General features: G+C 44.5%; 2 protein-coding genes across 8 annotated transcripts in view; one reads left to right on the top strand and one right to left on the bottom strand.

The window, feature by feature from the left end:
• Positions 1 to 19,738, top strand: part of NCKAP1L (NCK associated protein 1 like) — a 103,404-nt gene that overhangs the window by 17,466 nt on the left and 66,200 nt on the right. The window lies entirely within an intron of this gene.
• Positions 528 to 18,824, bottom strand: LOC114592907 (gametocyte-specific factor 1-like). Of its 3 annotated transcripts, none has more exons than XM_028721233.2 (7): positions 18,647 to 18,824; positions 14,894 to 15,020; positions 8,461 to 8,587; positions 7,120 to 7,206; positions 5,854 to 5,896; positions 1,250 to 1,304; positions 528 to 743 (listed from the first exon to the last, which is right to left on the bottom strand). In XM_028721233.2, the coding sequence occupies exons 2-6, from the start codon at positions 14,984 to 14,986 to the stop codon at positions 1,283 to 1,285; spliced, it is 372 nt and encodes a 123-aa protein (XP_028577066.1). In that variant the 5' UTR covers positions 14,987 to 15,020; positions 18,647 to 18,824; the 3' UTR covers positions 528 to 743; positions 1,250 to 1,282. The 3 variants fall into 3 exon arrangements, with proteins under 3 accessions (XP_028577066.1, XP_028577068.1, XP_028577064.1); XM_028721235.2 differs by having other exon boundaries at positions 18,545 to 18,664; XM_028721231.2 differs by lacking the exon at positions 18,647 to 18,824 and adding an exon at positions 18,394 to 18,499.

Raw genomic sequence — 19,738 nt, 5'->3', positions numbered from 1 at the left:
AACCCCAGAGTCGGTCACAACTGGACCTAATGGTGAGGGGTCCCTTTACCTTTACCTAAGTAAGGGAGTGCCAGAATAATGTGGTATATTGGTTAGAGCATGGGTAGGCAAACTAAGGCCCTGGGGGCCAGATCCAGCCCAATCACCTTGTAAATTTGGCCCGCGAACGGTCTGGGATTCAGCATGTTTTTACATGAATAGAAGGTGTCCCTTTGTTTAAAATGCATCTCTGGGTTATTTGTGGGGCATAGGAATTTGTTAATGCCCCCCCCCAATTTAGTCCTGCCCCCCACAAGGTCTGAGGGACAGTGGACCGGCCCCCTGCTGAAAAAGTTTGCTGACCCCTGGGTTAGAGTGTTGAACTTAGGACCAGTGAGAAAAGTTCAAATCTCATGCATTTATGAAGCTCACTAGATGGCCTAGGGCCAGTCACTCCAAATATCATGGAGCCATTGTGAGGATAAAAGGACCATACTTGCATGCTTAGCCACTTGGAAGAAAAGAATAAGGGGAAAATTGCAGGCAACTGGATTTCTAGAAATTTTATTGGAAAAGTATTTTTAAAAGCATTTCTGCGTTTTAAAAAGGTATGTATTCTGTTGCTCCTTCTGGAGAATCCCTGTGGTGATCTTGCAGTGACATTTTGAGTATTTTTTTGCCATTGGTAGCCTGACAGAGTAGATTAGGATGGTCCCCAAACCTTTGCAGTAGATTTCCAGAGCTGATAAAATATAGGAGAGCCTCTGGAGAGAAGGACAAAAAAAAATATTTCATAAAATGTAATTGTAAGCACCTCAAAATGGTTCACAACAGGAATAAAGTCACATCATTAAAAGCAGTTAACAGCTCTTTAAAACATTCAAACAATAATTAAAATCAGTGATAAGCTAAAAACAGATCAAAGCACCTTGCAAACATTCCACCTAGCTAGGTAGGCTTATCTAAACAAAAAACTGCAGATCAAAGCAGTTGATTAGGCACATATGGGATACGACGATCTCACAAGTAAGCTGGTTATAGTACCCAAATACATTCTCGAATCCATGTAGCATCAGTTGTGCCAAGTTTGATGAAGTTGGAAGTGAGAAGGGTCCCATAAGAGCAAGATATTAATACAAGGATTTCTCATCCAGGCACAGCAAGGGCTAATCAACTGTTCTCACTCTCCAAATTGAACAGGTTTAACACTCCAGAAGATGAGTTCCTCAAAGTTTTACTTGTTTTCTACTGTACTTAAAAAAATACTTACAGTTCAAAAAAGGAAAAAGGAAGATGTGAATTTCTAGCTCCTCTCACCAGAGTAGCTATATTAAAGAAAAAGAAAATGAAAGGACATACCCATTATAAACAAATCCTGCAGCCTTCAAAGAGGACTTTTCTTTATTTAGCTGACCAAACAGGTATACCTAGCTCAAGGCAAGGGTGGCTAACACTTGGTCTGGATACCAGATCAGCCCCTGCCCCTGCAAATATTTCTGCAGTGGCAGCAAGAAAAAAGGTTGACACAGCTCTGTTGGGAATGCTAATTGTTTCCTCCCTGGTAATCAGATTTTCCTATTTGATGGTCATGGAGGGACAGTAAACTCCATCCTGGATCTGTCATGGACTGGTTGGACTCAGAGGAATGGTGTGAGGGACCAGCTGGGGAACCCCCTAAGGGAGGAAGGCTCAGAGCCCAGGGCTTTGGTGGTGGGACAATGAGTGGTCAGGTGAAGAAGACTGGGAGGTGGTGGGGTCGGAAGCTGAAGAGGTAACAGGCTTTAGTGAGCAGGGAGAGTCTGTGGCAGAGAGAAGTCCAGAAGCGGGAGAGGAGCGAGGCCAAGAGGCAGAGATGAAGCAGGGTGTCTCCACCTCCTGCTGCAACAAGCTCCCCTCCCCCCTGGTTTCCCAGATCAGTTCTCTTCCACCACCACTTCCTCCCCCCCCCCCCAAAGCTGCCATGACCACCCAGGTTTAGGGTGGCTTGGGGGAAGACCAATCAATAAACCCCAATTATCAGGAGATTCCAGGGTTGGAGCCAAGAATTCATTCTTCACCACCAGGATCCTCTGTTAATCCCCATATTACATGGTATTCCAAGTGGCTCAGGCACTACATTCAGATCAAGGCAAATCCCGCCAAATACTCACCCCATAATGCAGGCATCATAAAAGAATAAATCTGCCTTACCTAATCTTAATACTTTACCACCATACCCCCCCCCCAAGAAACAGCTAAGGAGTCCAACTCCAAATATCAGACAAGCAAACGAAAGCAGGAAGCCACGTAGGAGTTTCTTCTTCTAAAAAAAGATGTTTAGGGGTACTCTCATTTTGACTCAAGAAAATCACCATTTTGTAGTTCAAATCGGGAAAAATAAATACAGTAAATGAACAAAAGTACAAAGATTACTAAAATGTTTAGGGGTATGCATCCCCCTGCGTCCCCCCAGAAAAAAAATTCTGGTTGGGTGATGGTAAGAGGGGGTGGAGAGTAGGGCTGTGTGATAAATCGCTATACTGGTATTGAAATAACATTGTGATAAGTGTTTCAACAAGGCAATATGCAGGGAACCAAAGTTCTGTTTGAGGATAAACCCTCACACAAAGCAGTGACCTCTTTCGTTTTCAGGGTATCTTTCCATTTAGAGCTCAGCTAATTATGCAAAGCCTGCGACAATCCAGGAGGGACCTCCCACAGAACTAAAGGAAAGCACTTCTTTCTTTCCTCACACTCACCCCCACCAGTGAAAAAAGAGGGGGAAGAGTTTTCTGGTGGTGTTTATGTTGTTGGTTCCCCTTAAATGAAGAAGAGGAGTTTGGATTTGATATCCTGCTTTATCACTACCCGAAGGAGTCTCAAAGCAGCTAACATTCTCCTTTCCCTTCCTCCCCCACAACAAACACTCTGTGAGGTGAGTGGGGCTGAGAGACTTCAGAGAAGTGTGACTGGCCCAAGGTCACCCAGGAGCTGCATGTGGAGGAGCGGAGACGCAAACCCGGTTCCCCAGATTACGAGACTACCCCACTACACCGCACTGGCTCTCTTTCCTCCATATTAAAAGGGAAGGCTTTTTTATTATTTAAAGGAAACTATCCTTTTGCCTGCTTGCCCTCCCTCCCTTTGATAAAAAGGGAGAGATTGGTGGGATGGGGCCCTTCTGGGGGAGGGTGGAGGGGAGAAGATTTAGCAGGCTGCTTTATGCTGAAATGGGAGGTTGGGTGCTATGTGAGATGATGGGAGAGGGTGTTTTTCAGTAAGCAGTGCAAGCAAATGTATTTCTACTCACAAGCAAGCCCTACTGAATTCAATGAGGCTTGCTCCCAGGAAAGTAGAAGTAAGTTTAGTTGAACTCAGTGGGACTTTTAAATATTAAAATATTAAATTTATTATATGGAAGTTTATTTAATATTTTTATTAAATCTACTACTTCCTTACATTTTAAGGCCCTCCACCACTGCAGGGAGCCTCGGCAAGGCCCTCGGCTGCTGTGAGGAGGTACGGCAGGACCCTCTGCCACTGCGGGGAGGCACAGCAAGGCCCTCTGTTGCCGCAAATATATATTGTGAGATATCGGGATATTTAGCTGGTGATATATCATGATGTTGAAAACCAGATCTCGCCCAGCCCTAGTGGAGAGTCTTATGAAGGCACAGCTGAACAATGTTACTTTAACTGCTGGAGTTTTAGACTGGCCTTGGACAATGGTGTGAACTAGATAAGCAGGTGCTGTAAATTTGCCAGCTCATTGGGAGGGGGAGGGTTAGGAGTCTCAGCATTCTCATAAATCCAAGTCTCTCAAAATAGATCCAAAGTTCTATTTCTGCAATCACCCCCAGGGTTAGTGGCACACAATTCCTAGATTCTGACACCTCCTGCAAGCAGGGGGTTAGAATTTGGGGTGAGCAGGATAAGAGCTGGGGCATTATTTATTTCCCTTGCATAAAAAAGTCTTACACTCCTCCTGCATAAACAGGAATTGACATTTGGGGTACTGAGAAGCATTCTACCTGTAATCCTCCAGGATGTGGGAGGAGGAAGCAATGAAATGGCCAGAACTTACAAAGCAGCAGCTTTCAGATAAAGGCACTGTGGACTGGGAAAGCCTTAATAGAACTTTACCCGTCCACATTGCAACACTAGCTAATCCAACTACCATAAAAAGTGACCACGAATCAGGTTTGAGAGATGGAGGAACCATGCAGGGGACAACAAAAGAACACTGGAATGCAACTACAGTCATACCTTGGGTTGAACGTGCTTCGGGATGAGCGCGTTTGAGTTGCGCTCCGTGGCAACCCGGAAGTAACAGAGCGCGTTGCTTCCGGGTTTCGCCACTTGCGCATGTGCAGACGCTCAAAATGATGTCATGTGCATGTGCATAAGCGCCGAAACGTGGCACGTGCAAACGCACGTACACGGGTTAAGTTTGCTTCTAGATGCGAACGAGGCTCTGGAACGGATCCTGTTCGCATCTAGATGTACCGCTGTACAATTGGTGAAGTGGATCCTCTGTTCAAAAAAGTAAACAAAAGGCAGCAGTTCCATAGACAGGGATTACTATAGAAGCACCTCTAGTTGCAGAGCTGGAAAGGGGTAAAAACATACTGATTGCTGCTGTTCTCTGTAGGTGAAATCCTATGTTTATGTGTCTAAAGTTGCACATCTGTTTACGAGTCTGTGTTCAGTAACTAACGCTGTCAAAGTTCCCCAGCTAACCATTTAAACCTTTCCATGGGTTATGTGTATAGTGTCCTTAGTCATTTATTTTAAAAGAATGAGTCCTCTTCATCTTAAAATAACAAGTCCTCTTCAGCGTATGGAGAGGCAAGATAAGTGTTAAATATAGTCACAAAAGCCAGTTCTGTCAGAGAGCAAAGCCACTGATGAAATATATTTGAGAGCTGAACTGATAAATTTCCAGTAAAAAAATGTTTTTTAGGTTTGTACTACAGCCTGACAGTGTGTAAAAAGTAACATCAGCCCACCTATATGTTAAAGCAGATGTAGCCAATGTGGTGTCCTCCAAATTGTTGTAGTACTAGAACTCACATCACCCCTGACCTTTGGTTATGTTGGCTGGGACCAACGGGAGTTGAAGTCTAACAGGCTTCCTCAACCTCAGCCCTCCAGATGTTTTTGGCCTACAACTCCCATGATCCCTAGCTAACAGGACCAGTGGTCAGGGATGATGGGAATTGTAGTCTCAAAACATCTGGAAGGCCGAGGATGAGGAAGCCTGTCTAAGAACATACGATGGTTGCTACATTGACTTTCCCTATGCTGCCAAGTGGGAAATAGGCACAACAGCAAAGTTACTTGAGTAGATTCCTATTTTATTAATAGCAAAAGTGAGTGGTGATTATTTACTCTTGGAAGTGAATGTGTCTTAAGAAGTGCCTCCAGAGGTTAGAGGGGGATACAGTGGTGCCTCGCAAGACGAAAATAATCCGTTCCGCGAGTCTCTTCGTCTAGCGGTTTTTTCGTCTTGCGAAGCAACCCTATTAGCGGCTTAGTGGATTAGCGCTATTAGCGGCTATTAAAGGCTTAGCGGTTTAGCGGCTAAAAGGCTATTAGCGGCTTAGCAGCTTAGAAAAAGGGGGGGGAGCGAAAAAAATCGCAAGACTCGCAAGACGTTTTCATCTTGTGAAGCAAGCCCATAGGGAAATTTGTCTTGTGAAGCAACTCAAAAACGGAAAACCCTTTCGTCTAGCGGGTTTTTCGTCTTGCGAGGCATTCGTCTTGCGGGGCACCACTGTATCCTCTTTGTTGGCATTTTTGCTCCATTGGCATTTGTATCCATGGTGTTTGCTAGCCAGGCTCTGAATACAATTAGATTTTCATGAGGCTACAAAGGAACCTATGTAGTCTTACCTGGTGCCAAAAACAAAAGGAGGAGCAGGACATTCAGCAGCATCTTAGGAGAGAGTAACAAAATCATTAGGCAGAGTTCTCATAACGGGGCACTTCATCCCCCTTGCCATAGTCACTCGCATATTACAGGGGTACTCAGACTCCAGATTGGATGGGCTTTCAGGAGAGTCTAAATTGGATCAAGTGACACTTCAGAGCAGTGGGGTTTTCCTGATGTTCTTTGGAATACCCGTATGAATTGTTTCCTTGAAGAAAAGTTACAGATTTGCTCTGGGACTGCAAATGGTTGTAACACCCTCATTTGCCCTTACTACAGCATTATTCTATTTATAAATCAGCTACATTTTTGCAGGTACTACACTGTGATTAACAAGGTAATGGGGAGGACAGAAGAAAACAAAATTAGACTTCAGTTCTTAGGCTGTACCAGAGCAGACATTGGAAACAGGGCTACTCCTATTAAGCTCTTTGGGGAGACCAGCCCTGTTGAGACCCTCTTTCCAATAACCATTTTGATTCCAGCTGGTCATTTAATAATTACGATGTGTTTCCGTGCGCTGCTCTAGTTCGCCAGAAGTGGCTTATTCATGCTGGCCATATGACCCGGAAGTTGTATGCCGGCTCCCTCGGCCAGTAAAGTGAGATGAGTGCCACAACCCCAGAGTCATCCGTGACTGGACCTAACGGTCAGGGGTCCCTTTACCTTTATGCTATACGGTAAAAATTTAAGCCTGAGATTATATTATTTGTTTTCCTCTGGAGTCCACATGTATTTCCTTATAACGTGTGTCATTTTGATTGCAAGCCCAAGGACCAGGGGCCGTCTTGTTATAGTATTGCCCTTATGTAATAAACTGCTCCGATGCTTTAATAAAAGTTACAAGAAGCTATGCATTCTGCCTCCTCAGCAGCAGGTCACTAGAATAATTCGGAACAATCTGACCAGGACAATGAACTTTGCAATTTCTTCCTCTGGTAAACTTTCACGTTCTGAGGCAGAACATGGGACAGACACTGGATGAGGTGCCATTGTCATCATTTCCGGCAGCATCTAGAAGGCTGCTGTTTGAAATAGGATGCTAGACACTTTGTCTGATTCAGCAGGGCTTCTTCGTTAATGATAATTCTGCCAAAGAGGCCCAGTTCCTTACAAAAGTGCCAAGCTGGTGCCTCCAGGTTAAGCATGTTAGAAGGTTGGGGCAACCCGGTGGTGCAACCCGGAAAGTGTGTTTTTGCACAAGTGGAAGAAAAACAACAACAACTCACCAGCCTCCCAGTCTTCTTCTGGAGGGGGGCACTGCCAGGCTGTCACCTCTTTGATTCTGTTCTTTGGATCACCTCGGCTTGAAGTGACTGTCAAAGTATTAAGAAAAGAAAAAAGTTAAGGCATCTTGGTTTTGGAAGTTAGTTCTAGTTTCAGAGATGGCTGCTCCATGCTTTGATATTGTGTTTGTGTGTTCACATCAGGTGCATCTTTTCAGACTTTCCTGCTTAAACATGGGGAGGCCAGGGGTGGAGTGAGCATACCTGGGGGGTCAGGGTTGCCAACTATAGGGCACTCTGGGTGCCTGAGCACCCACAAATTTTTCGTTGTGGGTGCTTAGCACCCATACTTCAGGGCCCCTGATGCAACTTCCGAGGCCACGCAAGGCCTCAAACAGCATCTCAGAGGCTTTGTAACCTGGCTTCCAGTGGCACTGGACGTCATGCACACTGGGCACCCATAACCTAGGGCCCAAGCCTGGGGTAAAGATGCCTGGTGCCCCTCTCCAAGTTAAACCCTCACCGGCTCTTTTGAATGCATGAACAGGGCTACAGCGAGTTATGGCTATACCAGTGGTTTGTGTGTATAGCTATCACCACCAAAATATCCCAGTTTTCATATATGAAGTTTTATTTTAGGCTATCAAGCATAACCAACCATTTTTAGTAGAAGGTATACATTGTATACTAGAGTTTTAAGCTGGAACATACCTGTTCCCCACATTCATAAAGGCTGCTCCTTCCGGCTAGGGAACGGTGATAAATTCAATTCAGTTTGAATTTCAAGGCAAATCTACCCAATTTGCACTTTCAAAAATGCTACATGAACTGAAACACAGACATCCTTCAATATTCATTCTTTTTCAATTTTGTAATGTAGTTCTACGGGCCTGCCTTTACTTCATGTATTATAGATTGTAGCCTCCTGTTTTATAGTTTGTGACATAATGCCTAGATCCTTACCTTACAGCACTTCTCCCTTCACTTGTTTGACCAGTAAGTACTTCAATCAAGTTAGTTTTGAATTTTAATCCCATCTTCCATTACATCACACACTTCAAGAAAATGGACTGGCACTCAGCCAAGTCACTCCCCCCACCTGAATGCTGCTTGTTACACCCACCCTGCTCAGTATAATCCATTCATTACTTCTTTCAGCCCAGCTTTTACAACCAGCTGAATGCTCAGTATGCAGTGCTATCAGAGCATGTATCTCCAAGCCTAGAGTGCCCAGAGCTTTGCTACAGATAGCAAGCTATTAAGTTTTCTTACACCAGCAGCATCAATATTATACACACAGCATGCTCGACTGGGTTTTAGAGCAGACAGGAGCAATTCTCTTACCCTCCAAGACCTCTGGAGAAACTTTGTTCTCACAAGTTGCAATGTGCAATTTTAACTCCTGCTTTGGAACTCTGTGACGGGCGTTGTAGGGGCATGTTGCGAGCTCTCTGGCGATCTTCTGGTTGTTCTGGGAAAAAGTCAGAAGTTAACAGTGCAGAGCTAGGCCTCCATCAAACCCACCCAGAACTCAAGAATGAAAGGGGATGTTCTCTACTATGATAACAAGCCCACTTAATCCATGTTGGCTTCATATGGGATGATTATAGATTCTCTTCCTCTCTAGAGAATAGTAGAATAATTGAACACAGCATTCTTCACTGGATCCACCATGGCTTTCCTAGAAGACCTCGCTACCTGGTCAGTCCTATTCACAGAGAGGAGACAGAGGGGTGAAGAACATGTGGCTGTCCAGATGTGCCAGGACTTCAACCCCCATCAGCCCCAGCCACTGGTCAATGTGCAGGAATGGTGGGAGTTGGAGTCCAGCAACATCTAGAGGGTCACAGGTTCCCCACTCCTGGATTAAATGAAGGGTGTATATTTGAAAAAAACAACAACAGTTAAGTTAATGATTCTTTACTCCACATCCCACTTGGACAAGTCATTTCACTATGAACAGATGTGCCAGTTAGTAAGCCCCCACCCCAGAAAAACCATTGTGGACTTTGTGAAGAATAGTTCCTTTTTTATTTTTAGGACTGCTTTTCTCTAGAGGGCTAGAATACCTAAATCTGGATTGACTTTACTTTGGAGAGGATTAATGGAGTGCTGGTGTAATTTGCAAATATGTGCAGAATAGCACTAACTGCTTGGTTTGTGTCTTCCCCCATGTCTGATTTCTGTTCAGAGTTAGGATGCCAGCTGTGGTGGGCCTCTGGAAACAGTTCAAGGCCACAGGCCTTTGGCAGGACTCCTCCATCTCCCTTTCTCCAAAGAATGTGTGTCTGTGCATTGCCAGCTATAAAGCCAAGGCTGCATTCAGCAGCAAAAGGCAGTGGTGCACCTCTCCTCAAATGTGGACCTCTTTGTATATTTGAATCTCTTCAGTTTAATTTCTAAGACCAACTTACTATAGCATAGTTTATGATGCACGAGCATCTCTTAACTTTATGTATATAGTGTGTTTGAATTGCCTTGTGTCTTCAAGCAATAAAACGCATAACACTGAACTGTGTTGTGGTCAAGGAGTTTCCTTCACTGTTGACTCTGGAAAGGCTGACCGCTCGAAAGGGAGAAGACTGAAGCTTTGCTAGACTACTCTGCTGGTGCTGTGCAACTCTGGTGGTCACACTGATATAGGTGTGATACCAAGATGCTATCACGGGGCATGTTATCAGAATTAAAAACCACACAATATCTCACTGCAAGGTCACAAAAACAAAATTGTTAAAATTAAGAGTTTCTTGTGGCTGTTTAGCTGCTCTCTCTGGGCAAAGGTCAGTTTGATCCATATTTTAGATTTAGGGGAGCTAGTCTCAAACATTTGTTGGGGGAGACCTAGGTTTTTTGGGGGGGATTTATTTGTCCTGTCTCCACACTTTTTATGATAGAGGACCACTGTAGTCACCCCCAACAACACGTTCTCAAGATGGAGGGTGAGGGAACAGCTGCAGTCGCCTGTGGTTCCTGCGCAATGTTTGCCATCTTGCCAAAGGTTGCAGGCAGCTTTACCTGCAGCAATTGCATGTTGATTGCCCTCTTAAAAGACAAAGTCCAGCAACTGGAGGAACGTGTAGCTACGCTCCAAAGAATTAGAGACCTGGAACTCTTCTTGGAAGCAACAGAGCACACCGTCTCCACCAAGGAAGAGACAGGGGACTCCCCTGAGAAGGTGGCTAGTTCACCAACACAGGAGCCAGATATATGGAGAAACGTGACTCAAAGAAGTAGGAGGCCCAGGGTTCACTCTGATTGTTTAGAAATACGCAATCGCTTTGAGGTCCTTTCCCCTACCATGGAAGACGAAGAGCAGACTCCATTTGAGGACCTCTCCCTCATTACAGTCGATCAGGTATATGAAGACGAGCAGCAAAGGCAGTCCTCAGGGAATGTCCAGGCGACCTTGGAACGGACAGCTCACAGAAGAACCCCGACCAGACCTAAGAGGAGGCGTGTGGTGGTGATAGGGGATTCCCTACTGAGGGGAACAGAAGCAGTGATCTGTGGGCCTGACAAGATGTCTCGGGAAGTGTGCTGTCTCCCTGGGGCTAAGATCCAAGATGTAACTGAACGACTGCAAGGAATCATAAAACCCACTGACAAATACCCCTTCCTCTTGGTTCACGTGGGAACCAATGACACTGCAAGCAATAGCCTCCAGAAGATCAAAAGAGATTACGAGGCTCTGGGCAGGAAATTGAAGCAATTAAATGCACAAATTGTCATCTCATCTGTCCTCCCAGTTGAACGACGTGGCCCAGGGAGAGAGGGAAAAATAGTGGAAGTGAACAACTGGCTTCGCAAATGGTGTAAACAGGAACGGTTTGGATTCTTAGATCACGGAATGCAGTTTCTTGAAGATGGACTTCTGGCAAGCGATGGGCTGCACCTCACAACGGTTGGGAGGAATGTTTTTGCAAAAAATCTCAGAAACCTCATCAGGAGGGCTTTAAACTGACTAATGTGGGGGAGGGAGACAGTGCTCCTGAAGGTAGGAGTCTATCAATTGATGAAGATGATCATCCAAATGTCATAGACCGAATGGAGCAAAGAGCATGTAGACCTAGTGTTGGGAGGAAAAAATCCTTAAATAAGAGACACGGGGGAATGATTAATGGACTTCAATGTCTGTACACTAATGCGCAAAGCATGGGAAATAAACAAGATGAGCTTGAGCTCCTGGTACAGCAAACTAAATATGACATAATAGGAATCACTGAAACCTGGTGGGATAAATCCCACGATTGGAATGTAATAATGGAGGGATACAATCTATTTCAAAGAAACAGACCAGACAAGAAAGGAGGAGGAGTGGCATTATATGTCAGGGATGTGTATACCTGTGAAGAGATCCAAGATTTAGAACCTCAAAGCCAAAGTGAGAGCATTTGGGTGAAAATTAAGGGAGAGAAGAATAACAGTGACCTCATTGTGGGAGTTTACTATAGATCCCCAAGCCAAACGGAGGACATAGATGATGCCTTCCTGGAACAGATGGCCAAGCATGCAAAAGGAAGGGAGATAGTAGTAATGGGGGACTTCAATTACCCGGATATTTGTTGGATGTCAAACTCAGCCAAGAGCATAAGGTCAAACAGATTCCTCACTGCCCTTGCAGACAACTTCATTGTCCAGAAAGTGGGAGAAGCAACAAGAGGAACAGCCATTTTAGATCTGGTCCTAACCAATGTTGATGACCTGGTTAGTGGGGTAGAAGTGGAAGGATCATTAGGCGCGAGTGATCATGCTCTTCTGAAGTTTACTATACAGCGGAAAGGAGCAGCCAAGCATACTAGGACTCAATTTCTCGACTTTAAGAAAGCCGACTTCATAAAGCTTAGGGAAGTGCTGGGTGAGATCCCATGGACAGTAATACTAAAAGGAAAGGGAGTTCAAGATGGCTGGGAGTTTGTTAAGAGGGAGATAGTAAAAGCACAACTTCAGGCAATACCAATGAGACGGAAACATGGAAGGTGCCTAAAGAAGCCAGGGTGGCTATCTAAAGAACTTTTAACTGAGTTAAGATTAAAAAAGGATGTGTACAAAAAATGGAAAAGGGGGGAAACCACCAAAGAGGAATTCAAACAAATAGCCAGCACGTGTAGACACAAAGTCAGAAAAGCTAAAGCACAAAATGAACTCAGGCTTGCTAGAGAGGTTAAAAGCAACAAAAAAGGCTTTTATGGGTATGTTCGTAGCAAAAGGAAGAACAAAGAAACCGTGGGGTCACTCAGAGGGGAAGATGGTGAAATGCAAACAGGGGACACAGAAAGGGCTGAACTCCTCAATGCTTTCTTTGCCTCAGTCTTCTCCGATAAAGAAAACAATGCCCGACCTGAAGAATTTGGAGCAAATGATTCAGCAGAGGAAACACAACCCAGAATAACTAAGGAGATAGTACAAGAATACTTGGCTAGTCTAGATGTATTCAAGTCTCCAGGGCCAGATGAACTGCATCCAAGGGTATTAAAAGAACTGGCAGATGTGATTTCAGAACCACTGGCAGTCATCTTTGAGAATTCCTGGAGAACAGGCGAAGTCCCGGCAGACTGGAGGAGGGCAAATGTTGTCCCTATTTTCAAAAAGGGGAAAAGAGAGGACCCAAATAATTACCGCCCAGTCAGTCTGACATCAATACCAGGGAAGATTCTGGAGCAGATCATTAAGCAAACAGTCTGTGAGCACCTAGAAAGGAATGCTGTGATCACCAATAGTCAGCATGGATTTCTGAAAAATAAGTCATGTCAGACTAACCTGATCTCGTTTTTTGACAGAATTACAAGCCTGGTAGATGAAGGGAACGCAGTGGATGTAGTCTACCTTGATTTCAGCAAGGCATTTGACAAGGTGCCCCATGATATTCTTGTAAAGAAGCTGGTAAAATGCGGTCTTGACTATGCTACCACTCAGTGGATTTGTAACTGGCTGACTGACCGAACCCAAAGGGTGTTCATCAATGGTTCCTCTTCATCCTGGAGAAGAGTGACTAGTGGGGTGCCACAGGGTTCTGTCTTGGGCCCGATCTTATTCAACATCTTTATCAACGACTTGGATGATGGACTCAAGGGCATCCTGATCAAATTTGCAGATGACACCAAACTGGGAGGGGTGACTAACACCCCAGAGGACAGGATCACACTTCAAAACGACCTTGACACATTAGAGAACTGGGCCAAAACAAACAAGATGAATTTTAACAGGGAGAAATGTAAAGTATTGCACTTGGGCAAAAAAAATGAGAGGCACAAATACAAGATGGGGGACACCTGGCTTGAGAGCAGTACATGTGAAAAGGATCTAGGAGTCTTGGTTGACCACAAACTTGACATGAGCCAACAATGTGACGCGGCAGCTAAAAAAGCCAATGCAATTCTGGGCCTCATCAATAGGAGTATAGCATCTAGATCAAGGGAAGTAATAGTGCCACTGTATTCTGCTCTGGTCAGACCTCACCTGGAGTACTGTGTCCAGTTCTGGGCACCACAGTTCAAGAAGGACACTGACAAACTCGAACGTGTCCAGAGGAGGGCAACCAAAATGGTCAAAGGCCTGGAAACGATGCCTTATGAGGAACGGCTAAGGGAGCTGGGCATGTTTAGCCTGGAGAAGAGGAGGTTACGGGGTGATATGATAGCCATGTACAAATATATAAAAGGATGTCACATAGAGGAGGGAGAAAGGCTGTTTTCTGCTGCTCCAGAGAAGCGGACACGGAGCAATGGATCCAAACTACAAGAAAGAAGATTCCACCTAAACATTAGGAAGAACTTCCTGACAGTAAGAGCTGTTCGACAGTGGAATTTGCTGCCAAGGAGTGTGGTGGAGTCTCCTTCTTTGGAGGTCTTTAAGCAGAGGCTTGACAACCATATGTCAGGAGTGCTCTGATGGTGTTTCCTGCTTGGCAGGGGGTTGGACTCGATGGCCCTTGTGGTCTCTTCCAACTCTATGATTCTATGATTCTATGATTCTATGATTCTAAGAGTCCTTCCAATAGAAGAACATGTGTACCAAACAGGAGACTCTCATTGTGCAATTTTGTTTGAAGTTGTTTACATCTGTTTGGATGTTCAACATGTCACATAACCTCAGATCAGAGCTAACTTACCGCATTTTTCGCCCTATAGGACGTACTGGCCCATAGGGCGCACCAAGTTTTGGGTGGGTGGGAAATAAAGAAAAAAAATTATTCCCCCCCCCCCCAGGCACGGGGCTGGGGCGGGGGAAGCCCGAGCTTCCCCCGACCCCAGCCCCCAGAACATGCTGCTATCCGCAAGCTCCCCAGGCTTGCGGATATCTGCCCAAAGCCCGGGGCGCGCTGCTCCGCGCACCCCAGGCTTCGGGATGCAGGCTGCTATCCGTAAGCCTAGGGAGCCTGGCAGGAACTCCCGCCGGGCTCCCAAGGCTTGTGGATAGCTTCCTGAAGCCTGGAGAGCAAAAGGGGTTGATGCGCACTGACCCCTCTCGCTCTCCAGGCTTCAGCGAAAGCCTGCATTTGCCCCATAGGACGCACACACATTTCCCCTTCATTTTTGGAGGGGGGGAAAAGTGCGTCCTATAGGGCGAAAAATACAGTACTCTGCTTTTGAAAACGGAGCCAATGCACAAAGTGTAATTAGATTTCTGCTTGCTTTCACCCATAGGAGCCAGGGTAGCTCATTCTTCTGTGGTGAATTAACACACTTCAGCCATTTCCTACAAATCCAAGATGTGCAAGGCCATTTTAAGAAGAGAAGTTATTTGTGGTACCCAACCAATACTCTTCCCCCCCCCTTACCTTTCTGCATTTCACCAAGTGGTAAGGTAACCTGCAGGCTCTGATCTGGTGGTTCTTATCATAAGGGCATTGTACAAGCCGTTCAGGATCCATGGAATTAAGATAGGACTGGCTGCGTACTGTGCTCCTAGCAGTGTTTAAGAATGAGATGTTACAAAGCATCAGGGCAAAACAATACAAGAGAGACACATGGTCTGAAGCCTAAGAATCTGACCCTCTGCTGAGATAGCTCATTTGCTCAGAAGTGCTGCTTCTGAACTTATTTCAGACATTAGTTTAGAGCACAAGAGCCCTGGTTATCAAACCACATGTCAACCTAGTCTAGGCCATTTATACCAGATGGATGGGGTATAAATAAAATTATTATTATTATTATTATTATTAGCATCCCATTTCTAGCAGTTGATAGCCAGATTCAAAATCAACCGCCAGGATATGAAGGCAAACAGCCCTCCATTCTTAGCTGCCCCTTCCCCTCAAAGTTTTCGGAGGAATCATTGTTTAAAAGATTTGGAGATTACATTTATATTGATGCCAATGCTGTTGACCCACTAGTCCTCTGTAAGAATGTACAGAGGTGTACCTAGTGGGTGGATAAACTGGCTTCCGCTAGGGGCACAGGCTGGGGGGGACCCACAAAATTCACCTATCACTATGGAGTGTATGACATATATGGCAACATGCCACTGCTATCATGGGGAGATCAAACGCAGAAGCAGATTCCCATCCTTGCACCACAGCACAAAGGCATACAGTAAAGTTTTTTTGGGGGGGCGGTATTGATACAGCTCTTTACCAAGGGCACAAGGGACCCTAGGTACACTTCTGTTTGTCTAGTCCCATTTATAAAACCATCACATTTGGCAATGATATCCTTATTCATTATGTGTTGTGAAAAATACCTTTGTCACTCCTATATTTATGCCAGTTTAATTGGGCAACTTCTAGTGTGATGCAAGGGAATAAGTTTGCCAACCATTCATAACTCAAGCCTCCACTATATGTCCTATTTTCTAAAGAAAGTATCTTCAAACAATATAGCCTTTCCCCATAAGCATCTGCACTATCATTTTGATTGGCCCCTTTCTGGCATTTTCCCCAGCTGTGTTGTGCCCTTTCGGGAATGCACCAACCTCACAGTACAGAGCAATACAATAATAATTATCATATTTTAGCATAGTAGGCATTACAGTCCCGTCAGATTTATTTTCAATACTTTCCCCAATACTCCCCCTTACAAAGCATGGATTTTGCTTTTGCCATTGCAGTACACACTGTTGATAGCTCAATGATGACCCCTTGTTCTAAGGTCTGTGTCATTGCTGTTAGAAGGAAATTTGGGGTTGCCTTTTAAAGAGTAAAGTGACATCGTGGTAAGTGACACGCAACATCTTCTGCCATTTTATTTCCCATTCACCTAGCTGGAAGAAATTACTTTGGAGCTGCTCACAGTCTGCTTTGGCTTTCACCATCCTGGTGATATGGGCTTCCTCTTTATGCTTTTCAGCAAGGAGGTAGACAGGCTATGGGAGGGAGTTGTACCCAAGAGCCCCCCCCCCCAACCTGGCACCAACACACTCAGCGTACCTACTCTCACAGGATTACTGCAGGGGGTTGTGGGGGAGAAGAATGTGTGCTGCCTCACTGTCTATGGAGGGACTACAATGCAGTAGCTAAAAATAAAGTGTATGCGTTCGTGCGTTCGTGTGTGTGTGTGTGTGTGTGTGTGTGTGAGAGAGAGAGAGAGAGAGAGAGAGAGAGAGAGAGAGAGAGAGAATGAATGAGAATGACTATATAAGGCCTGTTGGAGTTATACTAATGTGACAGGAGGTCCCAGCATTACTTTCAGTAGCAAAAGTCAGCTATTGTTGCTATGTGTTGAGATCACACAGTTAGGGCAGCAATCTCCAGATAACAAAGTATTTGCTAATTACTTGTCCTTGGACAAGGAGGATTTATAAGTTACTCTGAAAACACAGTCTGGGCATCCCACAGGGCAGGACAATTCTGCTCAGCAGGAAACATTCTCAAGCAATAGTGGCAGAGAAATCCTGATGAGAATTCCCCTCCCAGACTACTAGAAAGCCTACTTCAGAAGGCAGCCAAGATCTTTTGAAGTCACTGAGGCAAGGACTGCCAGGAGTACCCTTACAGCAAAACAACAAAACAAAATAAGGAGTTCTGTGGCACCTTAAAGACTAACCAATTTATTATGGCGTAACTTCCATGGACTACAGCCGACTTCCTCAGATGCATCACGGCAAGAAGCACATCAAATATTCAGAGCCTTTACCCCAATGACTTTTGTGGGATGTTTCTTCAGTAAATATTAATCCTGGCTTTCCAGCACTAGTGCCCCAAAGTGGCTTAATAAATGCTACAAAATATTTCAGGGTTCTGCAAACTGCAATCCTATTGACACTTAACCTGGGAGTACAGTCTGCTGAATGCAATGTGATTTCTGAGTAAACATACATTAATTGTAATGTTCCTGTGCAATAGTCACATTAATTATTCAGCTTTTTAATTTGTTCAACCAAGCAGCTAAAAACATGCTGGCCCCATGGTTTAACCACAAACCGAAGATTTTACAGACTAGTTCAGATTTTTTTGAGTGGTAGTTGTGTGCTCCTGAATCCCAGCTTTGACCTACCACATATTATATCTTTGGCAGATTGATCACTTCAAGATTAACAATGCTCTCTGATAAAACTCTTTTTTTCTTTTGTAAAATGTTCACAGATGTGTGTGACACCCACCCACACATCCCACACCCACACCCAGCCCTGCTTGTGGCCTCCTTTAGTGCTTGTTCCTGGCTGGAATGTGCCCTTGGAAGTCTGAATGCTTCTTGCTTGCTGCATGGAGGGTAGAGAGAGGCGTGCAAGTGTGAATAAACTAGTTTACTAGACAGAGAGAAAAGTAACCTTTAACGCTGTACCTGCTTTTTTGCCTTTGGCCACCCACCCCTGGAATGCAGCCCAAAGGAATCTGGCCTGGGGGCTAAAAAAAAGTTCTCACTCCCAGGGGGTAGCATTAACTTCTGTTTTTCGGATTAGAGGCTTATAAACTCTTGGTTCCTTGTTAAGTTTTCTGATTGTGCTCCATTTTGAACTTGTACAAATAAGGAGCTACTAACCAGCTTCAAAATGGTACTTTGGGCCCCTTAACTCGCCTAGAAACTTGCCTGGCTCCTTCAGTATTGGAATCCCCCAACTCAACAGCAGAAATAATAATGCTAGCAATCCTCTCCGCACTATCAAACATCCTGCCATCATCTCTGGTTAAACACTAACCATAGTAATGAATTACTTTTCTTCTCTATATGAATATTTTAAACTCACGGGGTTGTCTCCAAATTAAGGTTAGACCCACTGAAGGCCCATGTTAGTCATGTCCTTGAATCTCAATTGATTCACCCCATCAGGTCCCCTCACAGTCCCAGGATAATCTCCCACAATTAAAATTATACAAAATTAAACACAACCAGAAAGCCTTACCACATACAGTGTCCCAAGGTGCAGTTTGAAAGCTAAGCAGTGCTGCGTCAAGTCATTCCCTAGGTAAGAGAGGATATACCATAGGAAGCACATGCACAGCACTTTGGGTTCCCGGATAGAAGATAGATAAATACCAAATCTTTCAGCTTACCTCCGCAAACACAAATTAAGAGCACCTTACTTTCGACTCACATTTGTTGATAGCCTTTTCTACACCCCAGTCCATTATCTGATAATAAATGGAAGCACTTGCCTTGTCTGCAGCTGGCGGGCTTTGAGATAAGTGGGGCTGGCCAAATCAAAGAAGCTGGCTTCAACAGCTGCTGAATCCAAAGTCACTCAGGTTTCAATTTACCCTGCTGTTTAACTGTAAATCCAGCCAATGGGATGGTGGCTTTCTGAAGAACTTTGTGACATCATTGTTACTAAGGTGCCTATTAAAGCCATAGATACCTGATAGATTTCACTCTTTCTCTAAAGGCAAGTCTTGTCAGGAGGGAAGGGAATTCGCATGGCCTTGGCCCTCTCCTCTCATTAAGAGAGAGCAGTAGTTTATGCACACTGATCTGCATACTTGCCATTCCAAGCTACAACCTTGGGCAGCCGTGCCTTGCCAGTTGGTGGGAACTGGCACATTAGTCAGATAGAAGACTTCTGTACTTTTCCATGTGTAAGACTATTCTTTTAATTCAAAAATCATGTTCAAAATTTGGGGTCATCATACATGGGTAGTGCATTGTGGGAACATGGGATTGGTTGCTGCTGTGAGTCAGAGATTGTTATTGGTAGCTGTGGCTGTGGCAGGGGCTGGTGTTGATTTGCTGTCCTTGCGGCAATTTGGTGGGTGATTTGCTACTTTTGTTGGGGAGGGGACAGAGGATAGTTTGCCTTGTCGATGTGTGCAAGTGGCATTGTTGGTCTGTCGTGGGAGCATTTTTTTTGGCATTTCTCCCCTAAAAAAGCTGAACAACTTTGGAGGCCCCCCCTTTTCTTAAATTTTAAAATTTGAGTCCCACAAAGTCACATGGGGGCGTGTTATACATGGGAAAATATGGTATATTTCCTCAGAAAATAAACCACCATGCTTGATAGCAGAAATATGAGTTCTTTCCTCCTTCCCCAACAGTTACCATGTTATTTGCCGTTTGAAACAGTGGATTTGATTTAAATAAAATCTATTTAAATCACTAGTCAGTAAGACTTGATTTAATTTTTTTTTTTTTTTACAGAAAGACTCATTCTTGCTGGTATAAGGTTTCATTTTTGGAATAATAAATTTTCAGAGTAGTTTTTACAGTTATATCAAAAATTACTGATTTGGTTTCACCATTAGAAATACATTAGT

This window comes from Podarcis muralis, chromosome 2 (assembly GCF_964188315.1).
Source record: "Podarcis muralis chromosome 2, rPodMur119.hap1.1, whole genome shotgun sequence".
In the NCBI taxonomy this organism is placed as follows: Eukaryota; Metazoa; Chordata; class Lepidosauria; order Squamata; family Lacertidae; genus Podarcis; species Podarcis muralis.
This window is presented reverse-complemented; position numbering and strand designations above follow the sequence as displayed.